General features: G+C 43.5%; 1 protein-coding gene across 1 annotated transcript in view; it reads left to right on the top strand.

Annotated features, from left to right (window-relative positions):
- coq2 (coenzyme Q2 4-hydroxybenzoate polyprenyltransferase) overlaps positions 1–12,179 on the top strand; it is a 33,437-nt gene extending 21,258 nt beyond the window's left edge. The window contains exons 6-7 of the mRNA XM_055639527.1: positions 2,387–2,575; positions 11,019–12,179. Coding sequence (XP_055495502.1) covers positions 2,387–2,575; positions 11,019–11,171 — 342 coding nt within the window. The 3' untranslated portion in view covers positions 11,172–12,179. The remainder of the gene's footprint in view (positions 1–2,386; positions 2,576–11,018) is intronic.
- The last annotated feature ends 431 nt before the right edge of the window (positions 12,180–12,610 follow it).

The following is a 12,610-nucleotide window of genomic DNA, read 5'->3' as shown; positions in this document are numbered from 1 at the left end:
ACACCTTGACAAATTCTCCCTTCAGCTTCCTCTATCCCAAGAAACCCCAAAATATCTATGTTTAAGAAGGAACTGCAGATGCTGGAATATCGAAGGTAGACAAAAATGCTGGAGAAACTCAGAAACTTCAGACTGAAGAAGGGTCTCGACCCGAAATGTTGCCTATTTCCTCATACGTTGCCTATTGTTTGTTTCCTCATAACCTTTTTATCTTGGCAGCATCCTTGCAAATAGTGCTATTTTTTTCCCAGTGATGTGATAACTAGAATCACATTTGTGATTCTTAATGTTGTCTAATTGATGTTGAATACAGTTCTAGCAAATATTTCCGCTCCTATGTCATATGCTGTAACTAATAAAGGAAAGCATCCCAAAATATATCTTCCTAACTAGCTTCCTGCTATGTGAATGATCTGTGGACATGCATTTCTCTACTGCACACGTCCTGCTACTTATTTGTGTTCTATCTTGTTATAACCGCAAACATTACTTTATACAATTGAAGACACTTGTCACCTTTCTGTTCAACTGAGCAGATTTTTCATACCATTATCTACTCAAAGTTTTACTTCTCACTATCAGTCATATTGTCTTTTTTGTATCATCTACAATTATCATGCAATTTTGATTTAAACCTGATTGTTAATATACAATTAGTGTTTGATGAATGTTCTTGGAGATTGCTACATTCACGGCCCTGGAATGCTGTTTTGTTCGTCTTTACCTGCAACTTTAATCTCATGTATCTGATGAACTCATTCTGTCAACCAGAAATGTGCCACTGCACAATTGTTCCTGATCTAGGCGTTACCCTTCCTACCTGTCTATTCTGCAGTTCTCTCTCTATCCCCCAGTTTTCCATGCGTGGACCATTGCATAATAGAATCTCGTTATTCAAAACCCTTGTGCAATGTAGTTGAATCATACCTTTTTTCCACATGGAAGAATTTCTTGTCTAACACACCCCATTTCACAATGTACCTACTTTTCTGTGACATAGCATGTAGGAGCCAGAAGTTTATGTTAGAATTGTGTAAACACCTCTTGGGCAACATCAAAAGTAACAAATATAATTCTACTCATCACATCATAGGAACATTTATTTTTACGCTTAAACTTGTATTATTTTGCAATAAACTACTGTTGAAACAATTGTATTATACTATTAATTTAGCAATCCAATCTTTAACATGATTTTGTTGCATCCATCACTAAAATAAGATGTACTTAAGATCTCATCAGTCACATTATTCTGTTATTCTACCTGTTAAATGACTAGGTGGCACCCACAATAGCCGCCTTGCCAACAGTCTGTCTCGTCCCTTCCTTCTTTGGTATTTTTAGTATGTGTTAAATGTATGTTTTAGTGTTCTTTACCTTGTTTTATGTGGGGGGTTGGGGGAAACTTTTTAAAATCTCTTGCCTCGACGGAGATGCGATTTTTTTTCCGTATCGTATCTCCGTCCGCACTGCGGTCTAACATCAAGGAGTTGGCGACCTCGGCTCGAGACCGACTTTGTAAGCTCCATCCACGGAAGCCTGCATTCTTCAACATCGTGGAGCTGAGCATCCCTGTCGGGGATCGACCTCGGAGCTCCAACCGCGAGAGCCTTCGGACAATATCGTGGCGCTCGTGGTCCCTGGTTAGAGACCAACTTCGGAAGCTCCAAGCCGCAGGAGCTTCGACTGCCTTGAAGCAAGAGCTTCGATCGCCCCGAGTACGGATGGTTAGACTGTCCTGACCTCAGGAGAATAAAGAGGAAGAAAATTAGACTTTATTGCCTTCCATCACGGGGAGGAATGTGGGGAATCTGCTGTGATGGATGTTTATGTTAACTTTTATGTAATTGTATGTCTTTTTTAGTATGGCTGTATGGTAATTCGAGGTTCACTGTACGTTAATTGGTGCACATGACAAACTGATCCTTGGACCTTTGTTATATGCTGAAATAATGTGTTTCAAATAATGCCCTCTTTTAACCATAACTTGAATGAATCCAAAATGTAATTATGAAGCTGACATTTTGGCATCCTTATACAAGCAAAATGCCAATTTATGTAAAATTGTGTTCTAGATACAAATTATACAAGTTTTTCAATCTTGCTAACTTTGGGAGGAGTAACAGCTGAGTAATGTAGTTGAAAATGTTAATGTTTATGTTTTAAAATATTTTCATTAAACTATTTTATTCTGTGTATCTCATTTAAGGAAACATTGGTTGTAATTTTTTTCTATTGAAAAGTGTTGTCTCCAGACATTCAGTCACCTGGTATAAACATTATCTTGGTTTTGGTGCGAGATCATCATGAGAAAATTGCAGTGTTTTTTTCTTTTTTGATGTGTGTACAATTCTTCGTTGCATTATTGTGAGTTTTTTTTATCTAGGATAAAGCAGATGACATTCTGGTGGGAGTAAAATCAACTGCACTGAAGTTTCAAGAACAGACCAAACAATGGTTATTAGGATTCAGCACAGTCATGCTGACAGGATTGACAGTGGTCGGACTAAACAGTGAACAGACGTTACCCTACTATGTCGCTGTGGTAGCTGTTGGAGCACACCTGGCCCATCAGGTATGAACATTTGTAGATGTCATTCACAGCGCACTATAATTGAGACAAAAAATATATTTTTGCAATTAAATGTGACTAGGGTTGGATTGGAATAATATTTTTAACTTTTTATCCCTGTTTTTCATAAATAATAGTGCCTGTGCTTTGCTATCTCATCTATATTACTAAAAGTCTGAGCTTGACCGCTTTTGTTCAAAGTTCAAAGTAAACTTTATTGTCAATTCAAATAAATTGGATTGAAATTGCGTTTCCCCATTCTCCAAATGTGCAAGTAATATTTATAACACAGACAGACAATATACCAATAAGATAGACAATATACATTCTTTAAAATATTCACAGTGTGCCAGACTGTAGTAACATTTTGAGGTATGTTATTAAAGTGCAATAATAAAGGTGCAATATAGAAAAGTGCAAATAGCATACTGCAGACATTGAGTTAAAGTTAAATGTTCATGGAATTTTCTTGAGTGTGTTGAGTAATCTGATGGCCTAAGGGAAAAAGCTGTTTTTTAATCTGGTGGTTTTGCTCCACATGCTGCGGTAGCGCTTGCCAGATGGTAGGAGAGTGAACAGTTTGTGTGCTGGGTGGGTGGTGTCTTTGATGATATTGGTTGCTCTCTTGCAACAGTGAGATGGGTATCAGTCCTGGATTGCAGGTTCAGTGATCTGGTGATCTTCTCCGCTGTCCTCACCACTCTTTGTAGTGCCTTCTGGTCAGCAGCAGAGCAAATGCCATACCAGACTGAGAGACTGCTGGTAAGAATGCTCTCAATGGCACCCCTGTAAAAAGTGGTGAGGGCAGAAGGGGGGAGGTCGGCTCTCATCCGTCGAAGGAAGTGGAGGCGTTGCTGAGCTTTCTTGACTAGGGAGATGGTATTGGTGGACCATGTCTGATAATCTGTGATGTGCACTCCCAGGAACTTGGTGCTTTTCACAGACTCCACTGCACTGCCATTGATGGTGAGTGGGGTGTGTGCTGTCTGTTTCTTCCTGAAGTCCACAGTTATTTCTTTTGTTTTATTAACATTGAGTTGAAGGTTATTGATGTCACACCAGCTGATGAGTTGTTGTACCTCCTCACTGTAGGCAGAGTCCTCATCGTGGCTGATGAGGCTCACCACTGTTGTATCATCAGCGAACTTGATGATGTGGTTTGAATTGTGTTTGGCACAACAGTCATGTGTCATCAGCGTGAACAACAGAGGGCTCAGCACACATCCCTGTGGGACCCCGGTGTCCATGATGGTCTCTGATGAGTTTTTGCCAACTCTTACCATCTGTGGTCCGTCAGTGAGGAAGTCCAGTAACCAGTTGCATAGTGGGGTGCTGATGCCTATTTCGCCGAGTTTATTCACCAGGTGTTGGGGAATGACTGTGTTGAAGGCGGAGCTGAAGTCGATAAACAGCATCCGCACGTAACTGTTATTGTTTTCCAGATGAGCCAGGCTTAGGTGGAGTGCTGTTGCTATGGCATCATCAGTGGAACGGTCGGGACGGTACGCAAACTGGAATGGGTCAAGTGTAGAGGGGAGACTGGATGTTATGTGGGCCTTGACCAACCTTTCAAAGCACTTCATCATGATGGACGTGAGTGCTATGGGCAGGTAATCATTCAGTGTTGAGGCTGGGGATTTCTTGGGTAGCGGTATGATGGTGGTGGCTTTGAAGTATGATAGCTTGGCTCAGAGAGGTGTTGTAGATGTCCGTAAGAACCTCTGTGAGTTGGTCAGCACAGTCTCTGAGCACACGCCCCGGTATGTTGTCAGGACCTGCAGCTTTTCTGGGGTTCACCTTGAGTAGGGTCCTCCGCACATCAGCTGGGTTCAGGTGAAGTGCTTCATGATCTGGGCAGGGAGGGGCTTTTGTTGGTGTGGTGGTGTTGGCCTCCTCAAACCGGTTGAAGAAGGTATTAAGTGTGTTGAGGAGTCTGTGTTGTCCTCGCACGGTGGGGGTGTTGGCCTGTAGCCGGTGACAGACTGGATGCCTTGCCACAGGCGCTTGGGGTCCTTAGTGTCTGTGAAGTGTGCTTGAATTTTCTGTCCATAGGCACGCTTGGCTGTTCTCACGCCCCGGTTCAAGTTGGCCCTAGCAATACTAAGGGCGTCTTTGTCCCTGGACTTGAAAGCAGCATTCCGTGCTCTCAAGAGCTCACGTACCGCCCTGGTGAACCACGGTTTGTTGTTGGCCCTCGTGGTGATGTTTTTGATGACTGTCACATCTTCCATGCATTTGAATATATATCCAGTCACAGATTCAGTGTATCCGTCAAGTTGACATGATAGTTGGTAGTGGCAGCCTCCCTAAAAACGGTCCAATCTGTGCAGTCGAAACAGTCTTTGAGAGCTGAGGTGGCTCCCTCTGGCCATGCTCTGATCTGCTTCACAGACGGCTTGCTCCTGGTCAATAGAGGTCTGTAAGCTGGAATTAGCATAACAGAGAGGTGGTCTGAGTTCCCCAGGTGGGCATGGGGAGCAGCTCTGAATGCCTGTCTGATGTTGGTGTAGACTTGGTCGAGTATGTTATTTCCCCTGGTTGCAAAGTTCACATGTTTGTAATAATGTGGTAGTACTGTCTTCAGTTTGGCCTGATTGAAATCGCCAGCGATTATGTAGACAGAATCCGAGTTAGTTCTGCATTGAGCTGATAGACTGATACAATATAGACAGTGCGTCCTTTGTGTTTACACTGGGTGGAATGTACACTGCTGTGATGTTGATAGCTGTGAATTCCCTTGGCATGTAGAATGGTCGGCATTTAATTGTCAGAAAATCTATATCCTCAAAACTGTGGCTTGACACAGTTACGACGTTTGTACACCAGTTGTTATTGATGAAAATGCATACACCACCCCCCCGAGATTTACCGCTGAGAGCATTACCCCTGTCCGCCCGGAATGTTGTTAGTCCGTCCAGCTGAATGGCGTTATCCGAAACGGAGTTGTTGAGCCACGTCTCTGTGAGGATGATGGCGTTGCAGTCTCTGACCTTTCTTTGTGTAATTAGATCCAGTCTAAGGTAGTCCATTTTGTTTTCCAGCGAACGAACGTTGGACAGTAGAATAGAAGGAAGTGCAGGTCTGTAGGGGTTAACTTTTAGCCTGGCGCTGATACCCGCTCGGCTGCCCCGCTTGCTAGGTCTAGCACACCGCTTGCGCCGCAAGCTAGGTCTCACATGCCGCGTGCACCGCCTCCAGTGTCACCTCCAGTGTCGACCTGTGATGGGAGGAGAGTCCGCTGCCTTGCAGGCCCCTGGGTCTTGCCGGTGTAGGATGCCTAGCTCGCAGAGTGCCTCGGGTTCCAATGCCAGTGTTACTCCAGAAAGGTTTACGGAAAAGTCGAAGTTTCTTAGTCCAAGTAGTATAGTTCTGTTATAGACTACTCTCGTACAAGACTGTGACGGTACAGACAACATATTAAACATAAAACGCACATCGCTATCGGGAGCTGGAGTAGCCGCTGCCGTACAGGGCGCCGCAATTTTTGGCCCACTGTGCTGCGATTTGTTAGAGAACGCCGCCACCTACGGCCGTCATTTTTGGCCACCTTGCTCAGAGCCCCCCTCCGCCTTCCTGGACCGGAGGATTTTTCCCATTGATGACAAATCAGGGAGATATTAATGTTTTTTAAAAATTCACCATTCTCTCTGCTGCCCCTGCTGGAGGGAGGGGGAGGGACTATAAAACCAGGAAGTGGTGTGCCTCACTCACTCTGCAAGATGGATGAAGCCAAAGGGTCACGTCTCTCTGAGCTCTGAATAACACTGAACACATGTCTAATCAACTGTGAGCCCCCTTAATGTGGTTTGAAAATGAAAATATGGTTTGTTTGAAGTAAAAAAAGGCACTGCCTGCAAATTGTTGTTTGGGTGCTTTGGCATGAAGTTAAGAGGCACTACTTACTGCAAATGGTCGTTTGGGTGCTTTGGCTTGAAGTTAAAAGGCAATACTTACTGCAAATGGTGGCGGGTGCTTTGGCTTGAAGTTAAAAGGCACTACTTACTGCAAATGGTGGTTTGGGTGCTTTGGCTTGAAGTTGAAAGGCACTACTTACTGCAAATGATGGCTTGGGTTCTTTGGCTTGAAGTTGAAAGACACTACTTACTGCAACTGGTGGCTTGGGAGCTTTGGCTTGAAGTTGAAAGGCACTACTTACTGCAAATAGTGGATTGGGTGGTTTGGCTTGAAGTTGAAAGGCACTACGTACTGCAAATCGTGGCAGGTGTTTTGGCTTGAAGTTGAATGGCACTACTTACTGCAAATTGTGGCTTGGGTGCTTTGGCTTGAAGTTGAAAGGCACTACTTTCAAACAAGAGGACATGACTTCAGAATGAAGGGACAGAAGTTTAGGGGTAATATGAGGGGGAACTTCTTTACTCAGAGAGTGGTAGCGGTGTGGAATGAGCTTCCAGTGGAAGTGGTGGAGGCAGGTTCATTGGTATCATTTAAAAATAAATTGGATAGGCATATGGATGAGAAGGGAATGGAGGGTTATGGTATGAGTGCAGGCAGGTGGGACTAAGGGGAAAAAAAGTTGTTCGGCACGGACTTGTAGGGCCGAGATGGCCTGTTTCTGTGCTGTAATTGTTATATGGTTATATGTTATATGGTTACTTACTGCAAATGGTGGCTTGGGTGCTTTGGCTTGAAGTTGAAAGGCACTAACTGCAAATGGCGGCTTGGGTGCTTTGGCTTGAAAAAGGCACTACTTACTGCAAATGATGCCTTGGGTTCTTTGGCTTGAAGTTGAAAGGCACTACTTACTGCAAATGGTGGCTTGGGTGTTTTAGGCTTGAAGTTGAATGGCACTACTTACTGCAAATGGTGGCTTGGGTGCTTTGGCTTGAAGTTGAAAGGCACTACTTACTGCAAATGGTGGCTTGGGTGCTTTGGCTTGAAGTTGAAAGGCACTACTTACTGCAAATGGTGGCTTGGGTGCTTTGGCTTGAAGTTGAAAGGCACTACTTACTGCAAATGGCGGTTTGGGTGCTTTGGCTTGAAGTTAAAAGGCACTACTGCAAGTGCACTTCCTATTTGCACTGTATATTGATTTTAGATAAAACGCTACCACGTATGGCTGTGATTCTTGGCCATCTTACTCAGTCCCCCTCTGCTCAGCAGGTGCAGAGAATTCTTCCCATCAATGAAAAATAAAAGTGTTGAGAATCTCTCTCCTGTCAATCATGCCATGAAGCCCACACCTTTTGTAGGGGGAGGGGTTATAAAACCCGGAAGTGTGGGTGTGGCTCAGTCTCTGCATGATGGGGGAGGGAGAGGTCACGATTCTGAGCTGTGAATCAACTGAACACACTGAATATCTACTGAACTGTGAGTTTGGTGTTTTGTGTGGTTTTATGGTGGTTTCACCCTGCATGAAATGGTATGACGCTGCATTTGAGTTTGGTGGCCTTGCACCCTGCTTGAAATTGAATGAAACTGCATTTGAATTTGGTGGCCTTGCACCCTGCTGAAAGTGGTATGAAACTGCACTTGAATTTGGTGGCCTTGGATCCAGCTTGAAGTGGTATGAAACTGCACTTGAATTTGGTGGCCTTGCACCCTGCTTGAAGTGGTGTGAAACTGCACTTGAATTTGGTGGCCTTGCATCCTGCTTGAAGTGATTGGAAACTGCACTTGCATTTGGTGGCCTTGCACCCTGCTAGAAGTGGTAAGAAACTGCACTTGAATTTGGTGGCCTTGCACCCTGCTTGAAATGGTAGGAAAATGAATTTGGTGGCCTTGCACCCTGCTTGAAATGGTAGGAAAATGAATTTGGTGGCCTTGCACCCGGCTTGAAATGGAATTTCAAGGAATAGCCATGAGTCAACTGCCAGCCCACCAGCTGTGAGTGAGCTGCCAGCAGATCAGGCTTGATGGACTGAGCTGCCACCCCAAGAGCCCATACCAGCGCTCCAGAAAGCCCCGCCACTGGCCACCAATATTGGAATTGGTGGAATATTGCATCGGGGGACCAGTCCTCCCGTGTGAACAAGGGACCCAACGGGTCCCCACTTAGTCTAGTTTAATATATAATTTGTTGTGAAACAACTAAATCCCTTGAAAATTGCCAAGGAGGATTTTTTAAATATATTAGCACCACGTTAGGATAATTGAACAGAAATCTCTATGCAGTTTTGCAATTGTTAAGTATTTTAAGTATCAATGAATCATGTAACATTTAGTCAATGGGTGGAGAAACTTGAATTTATTGCCACAGAAGGCTGTGGAGGCCAAGCAGAGATAGATTCTTGATCAGTACAGGTGTCAGAGGTTATGGGGAGCAGGCAGGAATTGGAGTTAGGAGGGAGAGATAGATCAGCCATGATTGAATGGTGGAGTAGACTTGAAGGGCCGAATGGCCTAATTCCTTGTGACCTTATGATTTATGTATGTTGCAACAGATTCTAGCTAGATTTCGTTTTATAAGAAATTACCAATTTAACATTAACTTGGCCGTTTGCGCTGCTTTAAGCTACACAAACTGGTCCAAACAAATTAAAAACTGTAATCGTTCAGAAAAACTTGAACTTTTTAAATAAAAATGATAGAGATTAAGATAAGAGGTTGGAATTTTTTGAAATCTATTGGTTTGTGGCCCAAAGGTACCCACTGACCCACTGGAGAAAGACAACATCTAGTTCAGTGATTATAATTTGTAAGACAATCAATGTTAATCTAAGAAATGTTTGACTTTAAAATTATGTATTTACGGTCTTATCAAAATGAAAAATAAAAGTGTTGAGAATCTCTCTCCTGTCAATCATGCCATGAAGCCCACACCTTTTGTAGGGGGGAGGGGGTTATAAAACCCGGAAGTGTGGGTGTGGCTCAGTCTCTGCATGATGGGGGAGGGAGAGGTCACGATTCTGAGCTGTGAATCAACTGAACACACTGAATATCTACTGAACTGTGAGTTTGGTGTTTTGTGTGGTTTTATGGTGGTTTCACCCTGCATGAAATGGTATGACGCTGCATTTGAGTTTGGTGGCCTTGCACCCTGCTTGAAATTGAATGAAACTGCATTTGAATTTGGTGGCCTTGCACCCTGCTGAAAGTGGTATGAAACTGCACTTGAATTTGGTGGCCTTGGATCCAGCTTGAAGTGGTATGAAACTGCACTTGAATTTGGTGGCCTTGCACCCTGCTTGAAGTGGTGTGAAACTGCACTTGAATTTGGTGGCCTTGCACCCTGCTTGAAGTGATTGGAAACTGCACTTGCATTTGGTGGCCTTGCACCCTGCTAGAAGTGGTATGAATCTGCATTTGAATTTGGTGGCCTTGCACCCTGCTTGAAATGGTAGGAAAATGAATTTGGTGGCCTTGCACCCTGCTTGAAATGGTAGGAAAATGAATTTGGTGGCCTTGCACCCGGCTTGAAATGGAATTTCAAGGAATAGCCATGAGTCAACTGCCAGCCCACCAGCTGTGAGTGAGCTGCCAGCAGATCAGGCTTGATGGACTGAGCTGCCACCCCAAGAGCCCATACCAGCGCTCCAGAAAGCCCCGCCACTGGCCACCAATATTGGAATTGGTGGAATATTGCATCGGGGGACCAGTCCTCCCGTGTGAACAAGGGACCCAACGGGTCCCCACTTAGTCTAGTTTAATATATAATTTGTTGTGAAACAACTAAATCCCTTGAAAATTGCCAAGGAGGATTTTTTAAATATATTAGCACCACGTTAGGATAATTGAACAGAAATCTCTATGCAGTTTTGCAATTGTTAAGTATTTTAAGTATCAATGAATCATGTAACATTTAGTCAATGGGTGGAGAAACTTGAATTTATTGCCACAGAAGGCTGTGGAGGCCAAGCAGAGATAGATTCTTGATCAGTACAGGTGTCAGAGGTTATGGGGAGCAGGCAGGAATTGGAGTTAGGAGGGAGAGATAGATCAGCCATGATTGAATGGTGGAGTAGACTTGAAGGGCCGAATGGCCTAATTCCTTGTGACCTTATGATTTATGTATGTTGCAACAGATTCTAGCTAGATTTCGTTTTATAAGAAATTACCAATTTAACATTAACTTGGCCGTTTGCGCTGCTTTAAGCTACACAAACTGGTCCAAACAAATTAAAAACTGTAATCGTTCAGAAAAACTTGAACTTTTTAAATAAAAATGATAGAGATTAAGATAAGAGGTTGGAATTTTTTGAAATCTATTGGTTTGTGGCCCAAAGGTACCCACTGACCCACTGGAGAAAGACAACATCTAGTTCAGTGATTATAATTTGTAAGACAATCAATGTTAATCTAAGAAATGTTTGACTTTAAAATTATGTATTTACGGTCTTATCAAAATAATGACAAAGGAGCCTTTTTTATGACCGCACTCAATTGTACTTTTAAATTAAAAAAATATTTTTGCGACGATGCATGTAAACTTTCTTTTTACTTAAGATATTGATCTATCTGAATGTATATTCTGCTCTTCCTAAAACAGATATCCTCACTGGACATAAATAATCCTCAAGATTGCTGGAAGAAATTCTGTTTGAATCGTATATTAGGACTAGTACTGTTTTCTGGAATTGTGTTTGGAAATCTATGGAAAGGAAAGACGAAGACTAATGAAGCAGAAAAGGTGCAGAGCTGATATGTGATCAGAATCCACGTGCCAGATTTTAAAATATTACAGTAAAACAAATAAACAATTTCAATATCATACCTTATCACCACATAATTTACATATTTTAAAACTAGTCAAGGGGTGGCCAGTTCGGTGTTCCCGGTGGGCGGCGCGACTCACGTCGCAGCGACCTCTGCAATCCGTTGGTCTTTCTGTTATTTTTTGTCCTGTTTTAATGTAGTTTTTATTATTTTTTTGATGGGGTATGTGTGTGTGTGGGGGGGGGGGGGGGGGGGGGGGGGGGGGGGGGGGGGGGGGGGGGGGGAACTTTTAAAATCTTTCCCCTGCACGGAGAACCCGACCTTTTCCCTGTCGGGTCTCCGTTGTAGTTGGGGCTGCAACGTGGAGCGGCCTCCAGCAGGAACGCCCTGGGGCTCCAGTCACGGAGCTGCGGAGCTACTCACCATCATGGAGCTGGCTGAGTCCGGAGCGGGTGGAGCGCTGCTGTGACCCGACCCCCGGAGATTCGGAGGCTTACCGCAGGTCTGGCAGACAGTAATATCGGGAGCCCGCGGGTCCCTGGTGGGAGACCGCTTTTCGGGGCTTCCGCAACGGCGACTTCTCCCGCCCGAGTCGCGGGGTCGAGGATTGCCTGGAGCGGGGCCTTACATCATCGCCCAGCGCGGCTTCAACGGCTGCGGGACTTTGCTAGAGCCCGCCGGGGGCTCCAACAACAAGACCCGGAGCGTGGCCTTGCATCGCCCGGCGTGGCTTTAAGACTGCAGAAACAACATTTCATTTGAGCCTCTATGAGGTTCAAGTGACAAATAAATTGTATTGTGTGTATTGTGTTGTATTGTGTGAAAGTATAGGTTTAAAAATAGTGTTGAATTATTGATGTTTATTAAATAAGTAAAAATATACTTTAAATTCTTAGGCTGCACTCAAATATTTCAATCATGATGTACATCGAAAGCTATTGTAGTTCGTTGTCGTCTAACTTTCTAGTTGTCAAAATAAAATCTTTTTACAGTTTATTTAAAATTAGCATAAATGAAGTTCCATAATGCCTTTACAGATTATTTTATTTGCTGCCATCCAATGATACATCTGTTCTATATTTGCACACAACCTCCCCGCAAGAAAATCAAAAAATTGCAAATGCTGGAAATCTTAAAAAAAAGCAGAAAATGTTGGAAACATTCAGTGAGTCAGAGAGTATCGGTGAAAAGAAAAGCAAAAGTAATGTTTCTTGTTGATGACCTTTTATCAGAATTGGGGAAGTAAGAAAATATGTTTTAAGTTACAAAGAAAATAGGAATGAACACACCAGAATGAATTTATTTGACGGGGTAAATTCAAGCCTATCCAGGTGATCCCATAATTTAGAGAGAGGAATAGTTTAAAGATAATGAAAACAGTTAGTGAGGGAGAGAGAGGAAAACAAAAATAAGACCTTAAAAGCT

Source organism: Leucoraja erinacea, chromosome 1 (genome assembly GCF_028641065.1).
Source record: "Leucoraja erinacea ecotype New England chromosome 1, Leri_hhj_1, whole genome shotgun sequence".
Lineage (NCBI taxonomy): Eukaryota > Metazoa > Chordata > Chondrichthyes > Rajiformes > Rajidae > Leucoraja > Leucoraja erinaceus.
This window is presented reverse-complemented; position numbering and strand designations above follow the sequence as displayed.